The sequence below is a fragment of the Ambystoma mexicanum genome, chromosome 1p (assembly GCF_040938575.1).
Source record: "Ambystoma mexicanum isolate Mex_15411 chromosome 1p, UKY_AmexF1_1, whole genome shotgun sequence".
NCBI classification, from domain to species: domain Eukaryota; kingdom Metazoa; phylum Chordata; class Amphibia; order Caudata; family Ambystomatidae; genus Ambystoma; species Ambystoma mexicanum.
This window is the reverse complement of record NC_090921.1, coordinates 386,682,424-386,707,136: the sequence shown is the minus strand read 5'-3', so window position 1 is coordinate 386,707,136 and position 24,713 is coordinate 386,682,424. Positions and strand designations below refer to the sequence as shown.

General features: G+C 47.8%; 2 protein-coding genes across 4 annotated transcripts in view; one reads left to right on the top strand and one right to left on the bottom strand.

Annotated features, from left to right (window-relative positions):
* Positions 1 to 18,200, bottom strand: part of LOC138570686 (SURP and G-patch domain-containing protein 2-like) — a 45,739-nt gene extending 27,539 nt beyond the window's left edge. The window contains exons 1-2 of one of the 2 annotated variants that reach the window (XM_069649139.1): positions 17,986 to 18,200; positions 17,221 to 17,348 (exon numbers count right to left, since the gene is read on the bottom strand). In XM_069649139.1, the coding sequence (XP_069505240.1) occupies positions 17,221 to 17,341 (121 nt within the window). In that variant the 5' untranslated portion in view covers positions 17,342 to 17,348; positions 17,986 to 18,200. The remainder of the gene's footprint in view (positions 1 to 17,220; positions 17,349 to 17,985) is intronic. The other variant, XM_069649138.1, reaches the window with a different exon arrangement.
* Positions 18,201 to 18,693: 493 nt separating this feature from the next.
* Positions 18,694 to 24,713, top strand: part of ARMC6 (armadillo repeat containing 6) — an 817,534-nt gene continuing 811,514 nt past the window's right edge. For both annotated transcript variants that reach the window (XM_069649134.1, XM_069649135.1), the window contains exon 1: positions 18,694 to 18,865. The gene's annotated coding sequence lies outside the window, so the exon portion shown is untranslated. The remainder of the gene's footprint in view (positions 18,866 to 24,713) is intronic.

Here is a 24,713-nt window from a genome sequence, read left to right as displayed (position 1 = left end):
AGGTAGTCTGTCGTCCAGTGTCTTCAGCAATGTTTGCAGTGTGGACAAGACTTCCAATGACAAAAGTGAGTGCGGATTGAACGGAGAGGTAGAGCCCAGAATGCTCCCTGAGAGGCTTGGTAACTTGTAAACCCAGGTCTGCAGGGCCAGCTATTCTTGCATCCTCTTCTCCCAAGGACACCGACAAGGCCTCTTGCTATAGAAGCGTTTCCGGCAACATTGGGTCGTATACCTTTGGACGCCAGGCCTCTTGCGGGATGGGATCTCCGTCGAAGCGATAGTCGGCTCTGTCATCGACATAGTTGTCGTCAACGGTCCAGGAACGGTTGAGGTCAACTGCGTCAGCGGCAGAGAAGTAGTCGACGGTGGTGGTGGTGGTGCAGGCTTATGCGGTGTTCCCACCTTTTCCGAACCCGACCTGCGTTTCGAGGCCGATCTAGGACGATTGCCCGAGGAGGATTTAAATTTTTCTTTTTTGTCTTTACTCGCTGAAGAGGAGGATGAAGATGCCTTCAAGAGTCCTTGGAATGGCCTTCCGATGATTCTCTCCCCGGCGGTCTGATTTCTTCACCGGGGGTTCCGACGACACTGAGCGGTGCGGGGTCTCTGAAGATTGACACTGGGGCCGCGCTGCGCGTGGAGCCCACCTCCGAAGGCAGGTATCGCCCGCTCCGTCGTTCAACCATGCACAAGTCTGCAACTCCGATCTTCAAGAGTCTTCTGGGAGAAGCCCTTAACATATGTTGCACTTGTCAGCCGAATGATAAGGGTGTAGACAGAATATGCAGTCCATGTCTGTCCCCATCATACACCTTCAATCCGCACGGGCGGAAAAGCGCTTTCCCCCCCCCCGACATCAGGAGAAAAACTACAACAGCACAACCTAACCAAATAGACTACACAAGGTGCTCCCACTAGACGGTTGAAAATCTGAAGGGAGCTGCGGGGGCGGGGCATTTATACCACTACGGCCTAGCGGGGCGTGCTTGCATGACCCAAAACGACGTAGATCGGACACGAAAGTTTTCCTATGGGAAACATCTTTATAAGCTACCGAGGGTTCCCAGTCTGTCGACAGGGAATATTGTAAGCATGTGAATCCATGAAAGATCCAATGCTGGAGAAATGTCAATTCCCAAGTATCATAATGTCCTGGGCTGCCAGGGTATCAGCAAAACCAGTAGGTTCCCCTGCGGGGCCCACCTGTATCTCCCCAAAGGGAACATGATTGATTTCTTTGGATTTAGCGCTATGCCCAAGAGGGTGGCATAGCGTTCAATCACCTCCAGGACATCGTTTTTTTCTCGGAAGTGCAAGTACAGCAGTATGTCATTGGTGTACAATATCAGGTGCGATCCTCCCTTTGTGAGGATCCCTATCCCCCCCATACTGTTTGAGGCAGATTGCCAATGGTTCTAGAGTGAGGATGTACAGCATGGGCGACCAGGAGAAGCCCTGTCTAGTGCCCCTACTAAGTTGCCATTTGTCTGAGATGATTGCGCAAGTTCCAACTGGCGATTGGGGAGCTATATACATTTTTGACCCACCTCAGGTACCCCGGCCCCATCCCATATTCTTTCAAGGCCGCCATCAACCACGGCCACTTCACCGAGTCAAAGGCCTTCATGGCATCCAACAAGACTTACCATTTCGCAGGGGTCTGTTTCAATAATGTGGCGGAGTCTCCTAAAATTGTCGGTTATATTCCTGCCTGGAACGTAGCCTGTTTGATCGGGGTGTATAAGTTTGCCAGTAACCCGTTTGCCAGTGTTGCTGTGAGGATTTTGCTATCTTGGTTGACCATAGATAGGGGTCTATATGACCTGCAATCCGTGCTTGGCTTGCCTGGTTTCAGTAGCGGAATAATCAACGCCTCCCTCAGGGACTCCGGCAGCCTCCCTCCATCAAGCGCTCATTTAGAACAACAAGCAGCAAGGGGGGTGGAATTCTTCTAATGTGATTGGGATGTCCAGGTCCCCCCGTTCCTCTGTTTAATACTACCTGCACACTCAAAGTTCTCAATCGCCTCCCTTAGGTCCACGCGGAATACAGAGTCCTGCAGGGCCTCAGCTCTGAGCTTCCAAGATGGGATTCTCGCTCTAGGGGGCTGGTGCCTCCACTCCAAGACCATGGGGGAGTGGTCCGATAGCATTCTGGCCTTGTATTCCAAACCAGTCATTTCCCCTACCAACTCCGAGGCAACAAACAATCCAATCTCATGTACAGATTGTGTGGGGCCGTGTAGTGTGAATAGTGCCCGTCTTCCGGGTGTAGCTGTCTCCAGATATCCTCCAATCCAAAATCTCTGCAGGGCCTGTAATGCTTTTGCAGCTGGGGTGCGTCTGTCTAGTTTACTAGACGACCTATCCATTTTGGGGTGTAATGTACAGTTGAATCCCCTCCCCATAAAAACGCACCGCCCAGTAGGGGGCTAATTTGACCGTATAGGGCCCTAAAGTAGGCCGCCGTGTCTTGGTTAGGGGCATATGCGTTTATAATGCTCAATTCTGTTTACCAACATCCCACGCACCACTATCATTCTTCCATCTGGGTCTGAAGCAACTGAAACAGTACATGGGGTGCCACCCACGTGACAACCCACCTTGCATTAGCAGAATACGTCGCTCCCGTGGTGGCCCCTCTCCACTTTAACCACTTCTAGTTTCTCCTTAGTAAGGTGGGTTTCCTGCAGTAATACTATGTCCACTTTCAGCCTTCTGAAGTACATCACTTTATTCCTCTTCAGATAGCTGTTGAAGCCCCTCACGTTCCAAATACTATTCTAAGGCTTCCCGTTGCCATGCATGGTTCTCCCCCTCCCCCCAGGTTTCCCCACCAGTCTAGTTTGGCATGAATTTGTGCTTGTATCCCTCCCTCTTTCAACATAAACTCCCCAACCCCCCCCCCCCAACTATTGTACACTGCATAACCTCCCCGTCCAACTGGTGCCCAGCTCCACCCCTGGATCTCAGGTTCCCCCGCGTTTGGTCCTGCCTCGGAATGCAGAGATCAGGAACCCAAGCAGGGTGTCACCGATCTAATGGTAACCCAACTGGTCTATTTGTGGGGGTGTTTAGTGGATGGGGTTTCAGCTCTGCGTAGCCAGCCATTCTGTCGCATCCTCCGGAGTATCGAAAGAAAAACACTGCTGTTTTTGTGGAACACTTTCAGTTTCGCAGGGTAGATCAACATGTACTTGTAACCTGCTTCTCGCAATCTTTTCACTGCACCGAAGTTCATGCCTCAGTGTTGTACCTGCAGGTTGTAATCTGGGTATGCTGTTTTGTTTGCCGATGCCCTTTGTATCGTTCCTCCCTTCCGGAAATGCTCTAGGATTTCACGGTCTCAATAGTTCAAAATCTTGGCAATTACAGACCCGGGGGTGGGGACAGGGGTGCTCCTGGTGGTGGCTTCCTCGTCAGGGCCCTATGCACCCGTTCCACCACAAATGTTAATGTTACTGGCCTTTCTGGGTGTCGTGGGCTCTGCGTTCTGCAGCCGTGAATGCAGTTCGGTCGTGGGTGCAGCCTGCTTATTTGTGTGGTGTTCTGCGGTGTTGTCCGCTTGGGTGCGCCCCACGCCTCCACTCTTACGCCTCTTGCATGGGCTAGAGGGTGCCGTCATCACCTGGCACCTGTGTCTTCCACATGTGGCCCATCATCATGAGGGCATATTCCTGCCGATGCCAGTCAATTCCAGCACATAGCCCAATTACCGCACACCGGGCAATTCTGCCGGCTGGCACCGGCTTTCATGCGTTTTCGGGGCCCCTGGTCAACGTTTGGGCCTGGTTGTGCGTGCGCTCCTCTGGCCTTGTGCTGTGCCAGTTGCCCTGCTATATGGTACTGTCAGGGTCCACTGGGCCGTATATCCGCAGCCAGCCTCCTCCGGGCAGGCCGCCTTTGTGTGTAGTTGCAGGCTCCCCGGGATGTGCCTGCCGCGCCACCTGCCTTGGGTACCTCAGGCGTGTGTTCTAGGGCCAGATGCGGCGCTTAGATGGGGCGTGCGCCTTTCCGGTCTGCCAGGGCCTTGCCGCACTGTTTGGTGCTAATGCCCCCTGCCTGGTTGCTCCGCCGCAGGTGCACCCGCTTGCTGTGCCCACCATGGCTCCTCAGCAAGGAAGCTATCTGGCCGTCCTTTTCCCCCATGCCCCTCGGGTGTCCCGATATTCTCCTTCACAGGGCTCCACGCGCGTCTGCCTCTTCGCTCCGCTGCTTGCCACAATGTTGCAAGATTATGCAGCGTGAGCGCCGGGGCTGTGAAAACCCTGTGGGGTCTCCCCCGCACAGCGTGTCTGGTCCTGCAACCACTCTGGTATCAGTAGGCAGCCATGTCCTGCTGCAGCATAACCTCGGGGGCAATCTGACTTTGGCACTCCCCTGTATGCTTCCACTCTTTCGCCCCCAAGTTCAGCTAGTCAACGCCCCAGCGTGTGGCGCAGAGGCTCCAATGCACTGCACCCCACGTCCGAATATCTCCACTGCAGTTCAGTCACTATCCTCTCACTGTTGGCAGGCACCTTTGTGCCTCCTGTCCGCCATTTTGGGGTCACCGCCCTAGAATATGCAACCTCAACGATGTTCGCAGCGCCATCCTCTTGCATCTTACAGGCTCCAGGATTGCAGGACATGTGCACTGTATTCATAAGCGGGCACATGAGTTCTCAGCATATGTGCATGCAGGTATGCACTTTTGGCAAGGATCAGATTCCGGATCACAGCTCTTTCAGAACATGCCTCACATGGCTCTTGTAGACACCACCCCCCCCTCCAACGGAATAATACGTTTTTTGTTCAGCCTACAGCTTTTGGGGGTAGGCACGTTGAAAGCTTTGTGCATGACTTGCTGAGCTTTGCCTCATGTCTACTTGAAGAACCACAAAGTGATCAGCATCAAACCTGAAGCCACATGCAAGCCAGTAGTGAGTTTCTACATGTAGGAGTAGTATTGCTGTGGGGCTATGAATTCGTTTTGTACGTTACAATGTAGGGTGTTGGAAGTACTGAACATTAGCATAGTCTAGACAAAAGATTAGTGACTTTTTGGGGGTGGGCAGGGAAGATGCTGCAAAGCAGCAGTACACATGCAGCATTACAAATCTGAGGGTCAGCGAACGTTTGCTTGAGGTGATGGAAGGATAACATTTCCCAAAAATGATGCACGGTCCAATGTGACGAATAACAGTTTGAGAACAACAAGTTGGACAACGTATGCATAGACCAGAAGACGGTTCAGGCTAACAATGGAATCATGTAAAGTTTAAAAAGGGGCGCCTGTCTGTGCTAGCACTCTAAACTACTGGGACCAACTAGTCCTGACGCCAGTACAAGAAGCCTGCTGGCAAGCATACCAGTACCATCATGTGGTCTGATTCAACCTTGTGGAAAGGCACATCATGTGCATCAGATGCAGTCCCTAGTTGGGAGCGCTGCGGCTCAATTTACCCTACATGCATAAAGAGGCCCTTTCTGGATTTAAACTGTCTCTGATCTAGAGTTAAGGGGCGAGAACGTCACAGGGCACGTCCTGTGGATGATCCTCAGAGCTCAGCATACAGAATCCTGAAGCAGAACAGGCACTGCACCAATGGTCCATGAACCCCTGAGCAACAGCAGACATGGTCACAGCTATTCTCAGTACACTAGAGGGTGTCACTAAGGATTGGCATTCGGGACATGCATACTTGTGTAATCTACCCCCTGCTGCCATAACAAGGCATAACATAACATGCACAGGCATGAAGTCCACATCCCAACTCCCTTGCATGGTAGTGATGGTGTCCTGGCCAGTAACCCCCTCAGGTTAACTCCTTGAGTGCCTTGTGCAGGAATACCTGAGCTAGACCACCCACAGAGCCCCCAAAGTCTGCCTGACCCTGATAAATTTGGAGAAACCCAAGTGTCAATCTGGTCATCAACTATGGTGGTCTCTCGGAGGCCCCCCCCTCAAGACTGGGCTTGAAAATCCATCAGTATTATATTAATCATGCTATTGTGTGAGAAGGGGTTGGCAAGCGCCATTTGGAGCTTAAGCACGATAAAAAAACTAGCAGCATTTTCCTTTTTTTGCAGAAAGGTGTTAAAGGTTAATTTGGCAAAAAGATAAGTCAATGGATGTTAAGGAGAGCATGTCGATCGAGTTTGCTGCACGTACGAGTCACTCAGTGAAAGTGCAGTAACACCTGAAGTATTGAACCTAGGAGCGATGATGGCTATACGATTATAGAGTGCAGTTGCAGGATAGAATTGGAGGCAAGTATTGGCAGTCAGGAGCCATTAAGATTGATGGTTTAATCCAGCAAATGCAAACAATGTTAAAATGTTTGTCGCCAAGGTTTTAAGTCATCAGGAGAGATGCAGAACGCTATGGGCATATGCTTGTTTATGCTCATGCTTGAGGGAAGAATTAAATGCGCCGAAGTGTGGCACATGTCCGAAGAAAGATTAAAACATGGCGAAGAACATTAAAATTGGAGAAAAGGGTGGCAAGTCTGATAAGATTCTAGTGTTGCAACAAGGAAACAATCAAGGACATCGCTTCCTCTGCTTTTTGATCCTCACTTCAAAAGACAAATAGTGAGGGGCAAAACATCCCATTTGATTTAACGCTGCTATAGGTGAAGCATGTAGCAATCAGCACAGAAATATCCAAACAGCAATTCCTGCACTATAGGTACAAAGCGCTTTGAAATGAAATATTTTATTTATATTGCGCTCGTACACAAGTGTTTCAGAGCGCGACCAGGCAAAAAGGGAGGGTTACAAGGGAGAACAAAGAAACAGCGATCGTACTAGGCTTAGTGACATTTAAGATGGGGAGGAGGGAGTGTAAAGTGTAGAGAAAGATTAAATACAATAAATATGTGCGATAAATCATGGTAAAGCAACCAGCAGTTGAAAGTTAGTCAGATAAGGTAAATCTGATAAGTGCAGAAGAAAAGTGGGAGGGGGAGGCCTGGAGGCAGTGCAGGACGGTGGAGGTGCATGATGCCAAGAGAAGAAACAGGTAGAAAGGGGGTGGAGGCAAAGAGGAAGGTCTTGGTGCTTCTGGAACAGGAAATCGTTTCTCAAGTTTCTAGGTGGCCAGGAGGCTGTTCCAAAGGGAGGCACCAGCTGAAGACAGATATACCCCCAGCTCGTTTCTTTGCAAAAAGACTGGCCCTGAGGGAGTTAGAAGTAGAAAATTGAAGGGCTCGAGAGGGGAGATATTTACAGAGGGATAGTAAAGGTATTTTGGACCCAGGACTCTGAAATCCTTGTGTACAATGCAGAGCATTTTAAATTCAATCCTTTCATCCACACTGGGAGCCAATGAAGGGATTTCTGGGCTGAGACACGATCCCAGGGCTGGAGGCCAAGGACAAGTCTTGCAGCCCTGTTCTGGATTAGTTGTAAAAGGCAGAGAGGGGAGGCAGCAAGGGACTAACTCTGGGGTAGCCAAAACAGCCGCTACCAGTATTAACTTGGCAACACTTAGGGCAATGGAATCACTAGCCAAAAGCCAACGTGCTATAAATGTAATTTTGTGTAGCACAGCCCTACACCCACCCCCCGCCCCAGTAACTCAGAACCCTTTGATTAGCTTAAGGTTTCCCAAAATCAGGGTGAGATTCACTAAAGTGGGGGGCAGTTGGAGAAACTCATCCAGCACATCTCCACTAAAACATACGTTTTGTGCGCCATTGGACGGCAGATCTTGTGGTCATTGGGGAGTGTGTGCGACCCCCACAGTTTAGGAGAGGTATGAGCATGCAGAGAATTGGGTCTAGGGCAGCATCTGCCCGGATGTTTTGGACTTAATCTCCCAAAAATTCAGAGGGATCCTGGGAATTAAAGTACAACACATCTGGAGATGTGCAGGTTGCAGACCTCTGGCTAGCTCATTACCCCACCCAATGTACGTGGGAGCTAGTTATATGCAACATTTTTGCTGGAGACATGAATGAGTGGACAGTGTTTTTGGTTGCTTGGTATCACAAGGAGGTTTAAGCAAGAGGTTTGTTGCGCGAGCAAATGGAGATGTAGACACCAAGTCCGATCTGCGGTGGTCTATACAAGGGAAGTGGCTGAGACCTTGTGCAATCGAAGGAATTGCCTATTGAGTTTATCAAACGGTGATTGTGCACCTTGCGTGCTTTATAAGCAGGGTAACGGATTGTGGATCAAGTTTCCCACTAACAAACCACCATTTCGTACATAGCCAGGAGCCAACTGTGTAAAAATTGAGCCCTTCTGTACGCTACCCAACCTACACATTCCTACTTTGTACGCCTTTCCGGTCTGCCAGGGCCTTGCCGCACTGTTTGGTGCTAATGCCCCCTGCCTGGTTGCTCCGCCGCAGGTGCACCCGCTTGCTGTGCCCACCATGGCTCCTCAGCAAGGAAGCTATCTGGCCGTCCTTTTCCCCCATGCCCCTCGGGTGTCCCGATATTCTCCTTCACAGGGCTCCACGCGCGTCTGCCTCTTCGCTCTGCTGCTTGCCACAATGTTGCAAGATTATGCAGCGTGAGCGCCGGGGCTGTGAAAACGCTATTTGTGCATGAAATTACTGCAACGTTGGAATTTTGGTGCTATAATACATATCAATGCTTCGAAAATTAAAGTGCTTGTTGAATACTATTTGCAGAGGGTGGAACGCATCGGTACTCGGTTTATTTTCATTTTAAAGCCATTAGCTTTACCTTAAAAGGTTACAAAAAGCAAGATAAATGCATCAGCACTGCTCCACAAGCACTCACTTTATCATGAGGCATAGCCAAACAGACGGTGTAGTCCGGTAGTGCAGCCGGCACACCTTGACTGTTCAAACATTTTATCTTATGCGTGTCAGAACATTTCCTACTTAAAGACCCCAAATGACGTTAACTAGAAAAAAAGCATAGGCTGGCCAATAAAAGATCAGGAAGAGCTCGTGATTTTCGCACCTCCTCTGGCTCCTCACAACGCTGCTAGATTTCAGCGGTATCAACTCAATGCTTGCCGTGTATCTGTCCAGACAGTCAGAACCAGAGCGCGCCTCCCCTGACAGCCACACAACCAGAGCGCGCTTCCCCCAACCCCCAAAACTAGAGCACTGCCCCCCCCCCCCCCACCCGACAGTCAATCAGCATTCCACGGGTGGCAAGGGGCATGTTCTCGCATACATGTCAACATTCCCCATTGCATTCCGGAGATAGAAAGTGGCATCCAAGACTGAGACTTCATCCTGGTTTTCCCCTAGTTCTACACCCAGGACTACAAATCCCAGAATCATGACTACACATTCCGGAACTGAACAGAGAATGTTGGCATGTATGCACATACAATTCCTTCACTTGTCTGAGGCTTGGCATGCACAACACTGCATGCAATCAGTGACTGTCTTGCCGAAAAATCTTTGTACATAATTTTCAGTTTTTAATATACGATCCTAACTAACCAAGAATTTGTACACGCTTACAAATCTTATTTGGAACAGAATAAGCCATGCAGTGCTACGGATACTTACGGGCTATGGTTCCCAACTAGATTTTGGTTATAGGTAGATTCTCTTTTCTGGCAGCAACGCATTCAAAAGGATTAGTGGGAGAGCTGCCCCCATTCCCACACGAATTCCTGGCTGGAAATAGGTCCATTTGACCCGGCACCTTTGTGCAAGCAGAATTTTTCCTACTTACCCCACAACTCTCTTGGATGTTCACTCGAAAAGGCATTTGAAGTGTTTCCCCCCTCTAAAGACTTGATTAAAGTGAGGTCAAAGTTCCAATTAGGTATTTTGGGCAGGGACTGGGTGGGAATGGCTATAGGGACTAGTATGGCATGCGCAGTCAATGGGTGGGCAAACAAACAAACATACAGGCTGTGCCCCCTCACCACCATATGCCATTCCTCCATATATTTACTTAAATACAAGATGTTGGCTTACATCACCCAAACTACAAACCATTTCCAAGTTATTAGGGTAATCTACCAAGATTAACTTTGTCTTTGCCCAATAACCAGCTTCTCAGACTCAGCATTTATAAAATGTATAATTGGTAATTTAAAATGCGTATAAACAGTCCAGGAGCAACAAGAGAAGCGTTTGGGGTACAGGGGAGGTCAAAAACCATCCGAATGACAAGGCCTAGGAACGTGCAAGTGTAGTAAAATAAGTGTAGGGGGTTGCCCATCAGGGCAGTGGACCCGGTTAGTAAAGTGCCAGGGGAAAGCAGAGTGCAGGGGAAGGAAGGTATATGAGCCAAGTGCAAGGATGGGCTACAAGGGTGCAGGCCCAGAATGGTAACTACAGGTTGCAGCGGGGGTCCGGGGAGACCATGGGCAGGGTAGACTGGAATGGGGGGGGGGGGGGGGCTGGTGCCCTGAAGAAACTTAAAGAACCAGGCAGCCAGTTTGTTTTTATTATTTGTAATGCGCACCTAACCCAGAGGTAAAAGGGCGCAGGAGCAACAAGACTGTATAGCTTAGGTTACATAAATCACTGTAGATGGGTCCAGCTAAGTGTTACAGTACTGGACACATCACAACATTGAAGATGGTACAGTAAGTCACATTTACATAAAATATACACGAGATTACAGGTTTATATTATAACTGAGCACGGAGGAACAGTGATAAATTGTCATGTTCCTTGATCCAGGAGATTAGATCTAAAATGTAAGGGATGTCTTCCCTTAGGGAGGGCGGTAGGGAGTTCCAATGTTGTGCTGCTTTGACAGGAAAGCTACTCCCCCAGTCATACATTTGAATCCTGGCACCAGTATAAGGTTGGAGTTGGCCTTTCTGGAAGGGCGCCTGGAAGCTTCTCTAGTGAATCTTGTTATAAGGTATTGAGGGGCAGAGTGGAGGAGACATTTGAGAGTCAGGGATAGGGCTTTAAGGAGGATTTTCTCTTTCATAGAGAGCCAGTTAAATGTTAACTGGTGTCTGAAATGTGGGCTTTTTTCAGGAGACTTAAAGCTGCTCTTAATGCATTATTTTGCAGAATTTGGATCTTGTTTGTAATGTATTTGTTAATGCCTATGTAAAGAGCATTACAGTAGTCCAAGTTGGACAGGATCATGGCTCTAGCTAGGGTGACAGTTATTGTAAGAGAGGAAGGGTTTGGCTGCTCTGATAAGTTTGCATGTGTAGGAGGTAGCGGAGGCCATGGCGTTTACTTTTGAAAGATAGTGTAGAGTTTAGATGGAAGCCATGGGTTTTAACCTCCTTGGCCACAGCAATGATGTTATCGATTTCAAATGAAGAATAGTTCTGGCCTAGTTTGTTGAGGTTGATGTCATACCTAGGATGACTAGTTCCGTTTTGTCATCGTTCAGGCATAGATCGTGTGAGGCCATCATGCCTCGATGAGGTACACTGTTTACAAAGGCCAAATCCTTGTGATAATCCCCCGTCAGTGGAATGAGGATCCGAGTATCAGCGTAGCTCGTGTAGGTGATACCCAGACCATCAAGATCAAAAAGGGGCTTTGTAAAGATGTTGTACAAAGTGGGAGAGACAAGAGCCATGTGGCACACCGTAATAGGCATTGGGTCAGCAGCTGCTAGCGGGGAGAAGACTTGCATTGTTCTGTTATTAAGAAAGGGCTGAATCCAATCAATAGCCTCTTGGGAGAAATGGTCTGCCGACTAAGCAGTTGCAGAGGATACTGTGGTCAACCAGATTGAATGCTGCTGAGAGATCAAGGAGCAATAGTAGTGCTGTCTTATCCTCGTCTCTCAACTCATCCATTTGTTGCTTAAGGTCTATGAGCTCAGTCTCAGTTGCATGTTGGGGTCTGAAGCCCGACTGTCTCACTACTAGAAGGTGGTTATGTTCAAGGTAATGTTGAATTTGTAAGTATGCCATTTTGTTGAGGATTTTAAGTAAGAATGGCACAGTAGTGATAGGGCGGTAATTGGTAGGGATGGAAGGATCTAAATTTTGTTTTGAGGAATGGGAGGACCCAGGAATATTTCAAGTTGTTATGTATAGTGCCTGAGGTGAAGAAGGCGTTTATTTGGTGATACAAAGGGGAGAGTTCTCGAGCAGCATCTTTTTTTATAAGTTGTGCCGGGCATAAGTCACCATGGCAGTTCGAAGGTTTGAGGGTAAGGATGACTTTCGACCTCTTTGGTGGATACAGTGGGGAATGAGCATGTGAGGTGGAGGCAAGATAGATGCAGCCCTAGCACATTAGTGTTATTAGATTTGGAGGTGAGGAGCGTGTCTTTGTTATTGATCTTGGTCAGAAGGGTTATATTATTGGCCAGAGCATTTTGTACGCCTGTACACCAATTTTTGTCTTTAAGGCAGGAATCTGGGATTCTACTGCTTTCAGAATTGCAAGAAGCTCTTTGGTATTGGACTTAGTTTGGGCGATTCAGAGGTTGTATGAGGTTTGCTCCGCTACAATAATGTTTTTTGTAGAGAGCGGCTAATTTGCTCAAGTTATTCTCGTCAGTCTCTGAAGATCTAGCCTCCAGGTTTTTTGCATCGACATTTCTCTTGTCTCATAGCTTTTAGGTGAGGGGAGAACCAAGTATTCACATGCGAGGTTTGCTCTCGTTCAGTGGTGCTATGGCGTCAAGTGATGATATCACTTTGTTGTACAGCAGCCAGTTAAGAAGCAGACTGACATAAGGAGGGGAGAGGGAAGCAAGAAGAGAAAAGGTCTTAAGATTATGGAATCTTAGGAGATCCAGGCTCAAGTCTAACAGGGGCAGGGGACCATTCAAGAGGGAAGCACATGTGGAGGAGAGATCTACCCCCACTCTGACTGAAGGGCTCTAGCAGGGAGCTACTTAGGGAGAGTTGGAGATGGAGGGGTCCCAGGCCACAGAAAACTTCGTGGATGACGCAGTGGGCCTTTAACTTGGCCTCGCGGAAATCGTGGGGGGGGGGGCAGTGATAAGTCTTGCAGTCCTATTCTGTATTAGTTGACAGGGCGAAGGGAGGAGTTAGGCAGAATAACGAAGAGGCTCTGGACACAGGAAAGGGAGAATGCCCCAGAAGTTGCTGCAGAAAGCGTGCTTCTTGGCAAGCTCTGTGATGTGAGGCTAGAAGAGGAGTCAAAGATGACACCAAGATTTGCCTCACGGAAGTGGGAGGGGAAGGAGCCCATGGAGAGCTGCCAGAGTGGTGGGGATTAGAAGGATCTGTCTTACTTGCATTAAGGCAGAGATAGTTAGAACACCATGCCTGAATAGCTAGACAGGCAATCCGGAATGAGAGAAGCTTGAAGGAGAGTCGCATGTCATCCGCATAACACTGGAAGTTAGGAAAGAAGGTGATGAAGTGGGCTAGAGGAGCCAGGTAGTTGTTGAAGAGCCACGGTGAGAAGATAGAGCCCGGGGAGAGGGGGGGCGGAACTCTGCAGGCAGAGAGTGAACACCGGTGAGAAAAAGGCCCAGTTGAACCTGGGAAGATCAGTCCAGAGCCAGGCCAGTGATGCCAAGGGTACCAGAGCAGATTTATCAGGGTGGCATGATTCACTATCGAAGGCAGAGGAAAGGTCAAGGAGGATGGCAATGGAAGGAGAGCCAAGTCGGTCTTCACAGGTGTTCAGGAGAGCAGTTTCCATGCCTCTTGTAGCTCTGACACCACACTGGTGGTTGTGGAGACAGATTCAGTGCGGTGTGTAAGCTGCTAGATGGCCAGCTTCTCCAAGAGTTTGCCCAGGAAGGGGGTAATGGAGGTAGAGCTGTAGATTGCGAGACATGAAAGATTGACCGAAGGCTTTTTGAGGAGTTGCCCAAGAGTGCGTGAAGGATCCAGTGGCAAAGAATTTCAGATATCGGCCAGAGCACGGGAGACAATGTTGTCTGTAATCTCTGGAGCAGGGGAGCACCTGTTTGGATGAGACCTAAGGGGAGGGTCAGTCCAGAGTTTTAGAAATGAAAGCGATGTGCAGGGTGCCAGAAAAGTGGAGACTGAAGTTTGTAAAGTTCAGCTGTGTTAATGGCTGCAGAGATGGGGGCTTGGACCAAGACCCCCTTCAAGCAAATTGAGTCTATCAACTTTGGAGCAGGCGGCAGGCCAGTTTATCAGGAGATATGCTTGAGGCATGCCGTTTATACTCAGTGGCTCTGCGCTTGAGTTTCAGAGCAGGCAGGTCTGAGTAACAGGAATTGCACTTGGAAGGCAAATTTCACACAGATCCCCATTACATAGGGAGGGATGTCCAGGGTATTGAGATGGAGTTGAAGGTTAGTAAGGGCTGTGTCAGAGCGAGTCAGTGGTAGGGGTAAAGGTGGAAGCAAACGTGGCAACTGACTCGCTTCATAGGTCGAATGACGGAGGCTGGCAGTGCGCAGGCTTAACCAGAAGACCCAGGAGGTCCAGGTGAGGAAAGGAGAACCTGATCAGACCAAGAGAGTAGTTCTAGGAGGGTTGGAGATAGGGATGCCTGATGAGCATCCAAGGTGTGTCCAGCTGAATGAGTCAGACCGGAGGGAAGAATGGAGAGGAAAATGCCCCACTCCAGCAATTAGTCCAGTCCTAGTTTTAAATTAGTATTCTGGTACTTTTAGTCCTGGATTTATAATGAAAGCCATGAATGCAAGTTACAGAATGCAAAATTAAAACCAGGAATGAACTAGCATTTGCACAATGTAATGAGGCATGTTGGCAAGTATGGCAGGGCCAAGTTAAACATACGATAATGTAGATGGATTTGGACCGTCCGATTGCAAATGACAAATCAAACCAGGCACCACAGGCCAATGACCATAGGTGATGATTAGATGAGCAGAGTACAAAAGGACAGCAACCACCAAGGAACAGGTTGTCTGACCTGAGGAGTAACTCACAAGGGCATAGCTGTCCAGTGGGTATGTGTCATCCATGAGCCAGTCTAGATTTTCACTTGCATGCTACTTGTAGGTCCATATCTATCACAGGAAGGACACAAATAAACTGTAAATGCCCCAGACAGGCAGCCATTTAAGAGCCAAGGACCAGAGGTGCCAATGATTTAAAAAAGCATATATACAAGAAGTGGAAACAAGGGATACTAAAAGTCGGGAAAATGCAGCTCTGAAATATCACAAATAGTGTTCCATCTATGTTTATGCAAGTGCGGTCTGCTTTCGGGCATGCCTTTCGACTGCCAGTGGCCCCAGTACTGATTTAAAGTAAAACGTTGTTGGCCTGATTGAGCTACATGCAAAGTAAGAAAAGACATACCCTTGAGAAATGTCACTACACTTCATTGAATCAAAAAGTGGTGTTTTGTATTTTAATCCACCACCTTCAACCAACGTTTGAGTGATGTGCTTTACTGCTTGGCAACTGCCCTGCCAACAGCCATAGAGGCGGCAACAGTATTCTGCATCTACTCTTAGCGCTGGAATAAAAAGTGGGGCAAACTGAATCACGAGTGGCTTGAAGAAAATAAAATCAAGACATTGCCCAGTAGATGTCAACTGGAGCCGGAGCAGATTCCATTTCAAGCTTCATACACATGCAAACATATGCCTGCTATGAGGCACAGTAGAATATAGGGGAATGTCTGGTTAGGCCCTCCAGTTTATAGCTATCGGGACTCAAGAAATGAAATGCGTAAGCATGCCTGATCACGTGCGGGAAAAAAAAAGCCCAATCCACAAAGGACATTGGAATGGGCGCTTATGCCACAATTCACCCATTGAGCAAATGAGGTTGTTTCTGTGCGTGTAAAGCACATCCCAAATTGACAACTGCACTTTTAAATGTCCAGAAATTAAAGGCAACCATATGCGCCGGCTTTGAATAGGTGCATTGGGGGGCGCCGCTGTATGACAGGGTCTTTTCTGACCCTACCGACTCTTGCAATACTTGTTTTTGCCCGACTGCTGCTGTCTCACTTGCACTTCTGTTCTTCAAATGGGATAGAACTGTTTTAGGTTGCATTTTACAGTGGCAGGCCTCTTAATGGCCTGTCCCAGTGAAATACACAGGAGCCTGCTTAGTTCCGAAAATGGGTTATCCAAACATAGAACACCCTCTGCTCCCATCCCATTTTTTAATATGACCCATTTGAGAGGATCTGGGGCATAATCCATTTTTTTTAAACGGTAACATGAGAGGGAAAGGAGAGTGTGGGGGAGTGATAGGTGAGCTGTGGAGTGGTAGGCAAGAAAGCAGAGTGAGAAATGTGGACAAGATGGAGGATGCAGTGGTGGGCGTGAAGTACAGAAAGCGAGTGAGTGTGGGCTATGGGGTAGCAGTGGGCCAAAAGCAGAGGGGTTGGCCAGAAAAAGGCAGTAAACTACAGATTGGAAGAAAGAATGCAAGATGCAAAAGTATTTATTATCCCACTTGTATTGTGCACCTAACCCGCAGGCATCTGGGCGCATGACTTAATACGAGTAGCACGAAAGAATGAAGGACTAAACTGCGGGAGGAATTGGGGAAGGTAAGGTGAGTATGATTTGGAGTTTGGAAGGGACCGGAGAGTGCCAATTGTGACTTGGCAGTGAGCGCATGCGAGTGTATGACAGGTTTGAGAGTACAAGTTCTGATGAGGAATTGGCGAGACGTGTGGGGGATTGGACAACAGAAGGGGAATATTTTCAGCAATACAACTGATTATGATCAATACTGTTAATAGGCATGCATATTAAACTGAAAAATGTAGCCGAAACAAGCCAGAGAAATATGGCCCTCTTCCCATTATATTGATACAAAAGGTACAAATAATGACACCCTGGCTGTCTTGTAGCCTAGCACACTTCATGCAATGCCAATTGTGCACCCTCCAGTCAAAAAAAGTGCTGCAAGCCCACGGAGGGTCTGCCTAGTTACTAATTCCTGTTATTTTAACAGATGTTGCTCCCTGTCCTAAGATGTGTCCGACCCATCACAATACTTCCGAAAGCGTTGACATGTTAATGTAGAAAGGTGCCTTCGAAGTATACGTTTGGGCTAGAGGTGCTGGTCACACTAACGCTCCTACACACGTTTTATTGCCTGCTTTACGTTTCTCCCCCCATCACGCTCGTGATGTAGGTGAGTATTTGGAGTGGGACATTTGCTTCCACGTGGATTTAGCACGTCAGAATCAGGCCCTCGTTTGGCTACTCGGGCGCTTTGATGCTTAGCTAAATTCTTACTTGCAACAGTTGGGAGATTAATACCTGTGAGGCAATGCCGATGAGGATACTGCCATTATGTTAATGGGAGCCAAAAGACTAAGCAACGCTAGATTGACAAAAGCACGCAATCCGGTAAAGATCTCCATATAGTCCTAAAGTTTTTTGGGGGTAAAAAAAAAAGATACCTTGTAGTTTTAATTCGTGTAGTGTTTCTTCGATTGCTTCGTCTCGATTTAGGCGATATTTCCTTACTTTGTCTTGTACCACCGCATCAAAGATCTCACGTGTCATCCGTTTGGTCGCCATATGTAATCTAACAATAGAACAGTAGTGAAATTTAAGCACAGCTACTACGAGTAGTCAACACGAACCAACGTTCTAAACGAACAAGCGCAACATTACAAATTCTACAGCAGTAATTAACTTCTGAATGTTACTTGATTACGCCAGTTACGGTCAGAACAGTAGCCATGGCGTAAGAACGTGCGTTACGGCGGAGGCGCTCTAACGCCAGCAGAGAATATGTTCCACTGGGAAACCATTTTCTTTAACCCGGCAGCCATTTTGACCGCACGAGACAAGTATGCCGCATCCAAGGAAACTATTCGCGCCAAAAATGGCGCTTTATAGTGCGACTCCACGACCAGAGGTGTGCACCGAACATTTAATACTAACATTTAGTATTAAGAATTACCTTACTACTAAGGTACTAAATTACGCACACTAGGTGTGCTTTGATCCCTTTCCCGCGATTAAGTGCATCTCACGTTTATTTGCCGCTGGTCAACTTGCCTTCAAAGCATTCATTGACCGGCACACATTACGCGGCCTCTGCTATGGCGAACACGTGCTATAACCACTGTTCCTAAATCTGCGGTTGACGCACAACGTAAAAGAACAAAGGGCACTAGGCTGAGCTCTGCTTGCCAGGACATGCGCCAAGAATGTACCTTATTCAGAATCTTTCCAGCACCCGACACGTGTCTCACTGCCCCGTAGCCTGCCTTTGAACGGCTGCTGGTCACGTCCAAGCCTTTTCTGTTGGAATCCCTTCGAGAACTACTCGCAGGCGCGTGCGAAGGGCAGTCTGTATTTAAGCTGTTTCCCAGAATGCGCGTAACTGCGTCAAATACCGCCCGCCCAGTGCGTCCTCCCCAATTAATGTAAACGCCCATTGAAGCTCCGCCTTAAACACTGACACTGAAAGAGGACGAACGTGCAGTTCAGTATGTTTTGACATTATGTGGTACAGAAACTGCTATGGCTACGTTTACGTTGATTTCAGGGAAATCCTTGCTATTTTCGCAATATTAACAATAGACGTTTTGATTCTATCATGCGTCTGAGTGTTGTAATAGTTGTTATGCTACTATATTTAATTGTTATTAATATGAATACATTTAAGTTTATTTTCTATGTATTTAATACACTCACAGGATTGTAATTAGCACGAAATGTATAAAACCTACTAACGACTCAAATTTGAACGGGTATATACACTGAGTGATATGAGTGTACATCAACGTGATAATGCAATCTCTTGAACACGCCACGATATGGCCGCCCGGTTCGTATATGCCCTGTGAGCATTTTTTCTTAAAAATCCACGTGTCAACCATCTTGAAATGGGTAAAGTGTAACCTAGGAGTGGTGACAGATTGAAACATATTTCCTTTGTAAAATGGCCGCCTATTTCGTGTTGCATTTTGTACTATGGGAAAGATATCTCGTTGAGCTTGGCGTTTAAGAGTTTGGTTTATTTCCATGTTTTGTTTTGGAAGCCCCATCTGTACGCAAGCCTTGGACTGATTTATCGTGTGTTTCTTGAGGGTAAGATATAGATATTCTGTGTGTCCGATGTCTTGCTGAATTACATATCTATTTATTGTTTGCTTGTTAGGCGCTTATACAGCAAGTACATAATGTTTCAAAGCACCCGCAGCCACAGAGCAAAGGAGGGAAACAAGGGAGTGATACATACTGAATGCACAACAGATGAGGGGAAAGGAGAAGCACGAAATTACTATGCTTTGTGAGTATTCAGCATGTGCAAGTGTAGCAAGGAAAAGGGCAGAAGGGGTTGGTGCTGGAGTGTCCAGGCTCTGAGTGAGCAACAGATGAAGTGCATGCTGAGGTAAATGCTACAAGGCTAGTGCTGGCTGTAAGTACGTGCCTCCAGGCGAGCCAAGGCAGGTGCTGAGAGTAGACAGAAGCTGGGGCGATTGGGTGTGGGAAGTAAAGGGTTCGTGGATGTATAAGGGCGCCCCGGATACCAATCACAGCAACTGTGAGATTAGCAGATGGGAAGGAGGAGGTAAAGAGGAAGGTGTTGGGAAGCTTCCGGAATTTAAGGAAGTCCTGCTCAAGGCATAGAGGGAGGGAGAGGCTGTTGCAAAGTAGGGAGCCAGCTGAGGAAAGTGATCAACCTCCTGCCCTCTGTTTAGCAAAGCGCTTTACACACAGTTAGTGCCAGAGGAACGTAAACGCCTGGAGAGGGAGTTTTTAGTGAGATAAAGTTCAAGATAGTAGGGTCCCTTGGCCCAGACAGCCTTGTGAATGATGCAGAGGGATTTTAATTATAAAACGTCTCATATAAATATAAAACATCTCAACATCCATATTACCATTTGGGTGCTCGAATGGAGAACCTGCAGTAGTTACCACTACTTCCATTTAAGGAGACCAAGTACACACACTTGAAACCAACCTCTTATTCTTCACTGATCATCCTGTAAAAAAATGAGAAATCATACCATTGAGAAACATAACACAGACTGTTCTGTTTTTGATCTACCCCAGTACCACATGTTTTACTTACAAACGCTTCAATCGCGCTGTTAAATATTTAACAATATGCCAAATCGTATAGAAACGTGAGAGTAAATATTCAGCCGGTAATGTCTCGCAAATGTTTCTGGGTCAGCCCACATGGCTGCACGATAGAGAAGATATGATATGGCATTTATAACGTGCCTATACACAAGTGTATCAAGGAGTGACAAGATCTCATGATTAGGCACCCCAGGCCTGACGTCTGCCCACGAGGATGCCATGCCTTGGTGGACCTCCCCATCTCTCTTCCAGGGAAGATAAATCCTTCAGTGTTATGAGCTTCTGCGAGTTTATTATTGTTATTTGGCATTTATATAGCGCCCTATGTATCATTGGTTTGATATCAAAGTGGGGACTGCAGTCCAGGTCAGTCGAGAGAGTAGGGTAGAATACAGTGCTTTGGTGCACTCGGTATGGGTGCAGCTTGTGCGATTTGCGTGATGGTGGTGGCATCCTACACTAGGTGTGGGCGTAGTGAGAGATCAGTCGAATGTGTGCAGTCAGGCTGTTGGTCTCAGACTGCATTCGGGGCGCAAAAACAAGTATTGCAAGAGTCGGTAGGGTCAGTAAAGACCCTGTCATACAGCGGCGCCCCCCAGTGCACCTATTCAAAGCAGGCGCATATGGTTGCCTTTAATTTCTGCACATTTAAAAGTGCAGTTGTCAATTTGGGATGTGCTTTACACGCACAGAAACACCCTCATTTGCGCAATGGGGTGAAACAAGCCACACATGATTCAGGGTTTGCCCCACTTATTTTTATTCCGGCGCTAAGAGTAGATGCAGAATACTGTTGCAGCCTCTATGGCGGTTGGCAGGGCAGTTGCCAAGCAGTAAAGCACATCACTCAAACGTTGTTTGAAGGTGGCGGATTAAAATACAATACACCACTTTTTGATTCAATGAAGTGTAGTGACATTTCTCAAGGGTATGTCTTTTCTTACTTTGCATGTAGCTCAATCAGGCCAACGGAACGTTTTACTTTAAATCAGTACTGGGGCCACTGGCAGTCGAAAGGCATGCCCGAAAGCAGACCGCACTTGTATAAACATAGATGGAACACTATTCGTGATATTTCAGAGCTGCATTTTCCCGACATTTAGTATCCCTTGTTTCCACTTCTTGTATATATGCTTTTTAAAATCATTGGCACCTCTGTTCCTTGGCTCTTAAATGGCTGCCAGCCAGTCTGGGGCATTTACAGTTTATGTGTGCAGCTAGGCTGATTTGTAGGAAGTCTGTGTGCAGCTAGGTTGATTTGATATATATTTTTTTTTCATGGGGCATAGCTGCGTTCTAGCAGGTTGTTGAGGTGTTCGTGGAGAATTGTTAGTGTGTGTGCAGCTAGGCCGAAATTGATTGAGGGGTATAGCTACATTCTATTGTTTGTTGGTGTAAAGTGGAGAGTGCGCATAGGGATAGGAGTAGTGAGTTTCAGGAGTGGATGGTGTACTCTTTGGAGCCCACTGGTCCTGGTTACTTTGTGGGTCAGGATGAGCTGGCCGTGATCGTTCTCATGTTTTGTGGTAGAGGTACTAGAGGTAGATTCACAGGTTGGACTGGGTTATGATTTGCACGATCAGAGGGGCATTATTTTCAGTGTCAGCTTAAAGTGTCGGAGAGCCTGTTTTTATTAAACTCATAATTCTATTATTGCGGTGAGTTTCGGCGGGTCTGGTTTACGGAAAAAGCCAGGTTGTGGAGCTTTACAGAAGGCCATGTAGTCTTGGGTGTGTCGAATGTGATGAGGGAGTGAGTTCCACAGAGTTGGAGCCAGGGATTAGTAGGTGGACCCTCCAGTTCTGGTTGAATTGGAAGCTGGAATCACAAGTAAGAAGGCAGTGCTTGACCTTAGGGTGGTGATGGGCGGCAGGGTATAATGTTCTCTTGTAGGTATGCTGGCCCGGTTTTGTGCACTGCTCGGTGGGTAATGCATAGAATTTTTAAAGTGGCCCTTCGTCCAACAGGCAGCCAGTGAAGGTATGCAGAGAGCGGGGGAGATGTGATCTGTGTCCCAGTGCAAGAACGAGTATGGCAACAGCTTTTTGGCCTTTTTGGAGTTTAAGTTGGTATGCCGGGGTACCCAGATATAAGGAGTTGGCATAGTCCAGTCTCGACATAACAGTGGACATAATAGCGTCGAGTTTGTTGGGTAGGTGAGGTACGGGAAAATTTGCCTCATGCGCTTGAGGTGGTAGCGCATAATCTGATCTGATGGGAGAGGGTTAGGCCTGAGTCCCTAGTGCAGCCAAGGTTTTTGACTACTTCAGAAGTGGGGGCGGGATGTCAAAGGAGGGGGCCAAGGAAGTGGTTGCGGCAGAAGGGCAGAGTTGCAGCTCACCATGATCTCAGTTTTATCACGGTTCAGAAGGAGGTGGTTTCTTGTCATCCATTGGTCAATGTCTCTGAGGCAAGCTTCAAGGTCGGGTCGTGGGTTGAGGCTTTTTTTGGGAAAACTCAGGATAACTGGTATCGTCAGCGTAGTTGTAGTAGGTGAGGTTGTGCGCGCAGATGATCCCTGATAGCGTGGCCAGATAGAAGTTGAAAAGGAGGGCAGAGAGGCAGGCGTCTTGTGGTACTTCAGTGTTCACGGTGCGCACGGTTGAGAGAAAAAAAGAAGAGGAAAGTGATTTGTTTCCCGTTGGGGAATGAGGCAATCTGAGTGCCGAGCCTCGAATTCCAAGTGAATGCAGTCGGTCGAGGAGGATGAAATGGCTGAAAAATCAAGGAGAATCAGAGCTGCGCAGCCCCCTGTGTTCGCCGAGACCATGAGATCATCCCAGATCGAGAACGGAGTGGTTTCTGTTCCATGGCGTGGCCTGAAGCCTGATTGAGCGGGGTCGAGTAGGTTGTTGGTTTCTACAAAGTGGTTGAGCTGAGAGTACGCAGCCCGGGCAATGAGTTTTACCAAGAATCGGGTGTTGGAAATTGGCCTGTATTCTTGGGCTCGAGGGGGTCATGGGATGCCTTTTTCAGAAGTGGTTTGACATGCTATTTTTAAGGCCTCAGGAAAGATACAGAGGTGAGGGAGTTATTTATTTTGGACTTTGCTTGATCTCCCGCACATGTGAAGGAGAATATTTCTTTCAGAAGGGAGGCTGGATAGGGATAAAGCGGAGATCCTGAGGGTCTGCTGCGCGATCTTAGAGCAAGGAACTCGTCACTCGAGATGGGATTGAAAGAGTCAAGGAATTGTATTATGGCGGTCGGAGCAATGGCGTTGGGAGGAGGAGGTGTAGGGCAGGGGGTGGGAGTGCCAAGTTTGGTATTAATGGTTGCCATCCTGTCTAGAGCTGTGTTGTAGAAATGAAGGGAGAGGGTGTCGCAGAGCGTTTGTGTGGTCGGGGTAGACCTGCAGGAGGGTTTCACCAATTCAGAGATTATCCTGTCGATCTTTTTGCTGCTGTTGCAACAATTCATGATTCATTTATTGTAGTAGGCCTTTTTGGGATCTCGGATTTGTAATTGCGGTGGTGATGAGCGAATATAGATCTGCTGAGAGGGGTTCTAGATGTTCTCCATTTGCGTTCAAGTGAGTTGTTTTTTCTTTTGAAGGTCTTCAGGTGGGGCGTAAACCATTTGGGGGACGGTCTTTTGTGAGTGGCTGTGGGGCGTGAGAGGAAGTAGTGATTAATTGAGCCAGGAGTCAAAGGATTCAGTAGTTAATGGTTCATCTGAGGTTGGCGATGCTGGTAGACTGTGTAGCAGGGCTTCAGCTAGACAAGGGAGTACCTTGCCTTTGTTCCAGCATTTGTGATCGCGTGTGTAGGCAGGGTCAGTCTTGGATGGAGTGAGGACAGAGCATGGGATGGCAGAGTGGTCTGTCCAGATGAGCGGTTTAGGGCTAGATACAGAGACCAGCTCATCAGAGCTGAAGATTGCATCAAGGGTATGACTTCCAGAGTGAGTTGGACCTGTGGGGTGTTGGTAGCGGTTGAGTGCTTCTAGTCTGTCGACCATGGATTGGGTTATGGAATTGTTTGGCATGTCAAACCAGATATTGAAGTCTCCCAGTAGTGTGAGTGTTGGGTGGATTACCTGAATGGTAGCCAGTGAGTCACAGAGATTGTTGGCAAAGTGTCTGTCATATCCGGGGGGTCTATATATGAGTAGGAAGCTGTGAGTGCTGATGGTAGTAGAGAGAATTTTACAAGAAAGGATTCACAGTTGGCGTTGCAATGTTAGTGGGATGCAGAAGTGAGACTTCTAGAGGATCGTTATTACGCCACCTTTGGACGGTCTGTTGTGGGAGATAAGTGAGTCGCTTGCAGGGAAGAACTTGTGCACGACCGGTGCAAAATTGTCTGAGAACCAGATTTCAGTGATGAAGATGAGGTCAGGGTTGTCAGACGATAGGAGGTCAAAGATGCTGTCAGTTTCTAGCCACAGAGCGGGCATTGAAAAGGAGACCAGTGATTTCACCAGGCGTGGCAGGGATGGCTCAGTTGGATTGAGAGGCAGTGGGTAAAGTGTCAGCAGAAAACAAGCCTTATCTGCCTACGCCCCCAAGATCATGGAATCTCCTCCCCGTCGGCATTAGACTTGCTCCTACATTTCAGAAAAGACCTCAACACGCACCTTTTCAAGCTGTCTCTCTTCAACACCTAAGCCATTGCATCACGCCACCTGCCTCACAAGACGCCGTCCACCGCTCTCCTATCCTGCCACCCTGTACAGCTGTGACCCTCGGTATCCTTCCTTCTGCTGTACATCTGTTCTGTTGTTACCGCTGAAAAGCACTTTGTTGTGCATTTGTACTGTTGGGTATCTGTATTGTTGCATACCCCTGTAAAGTGCTCGGTTGCTTCTTGAAGATAGGCACACGCTCAATAAATACCATAAAAAT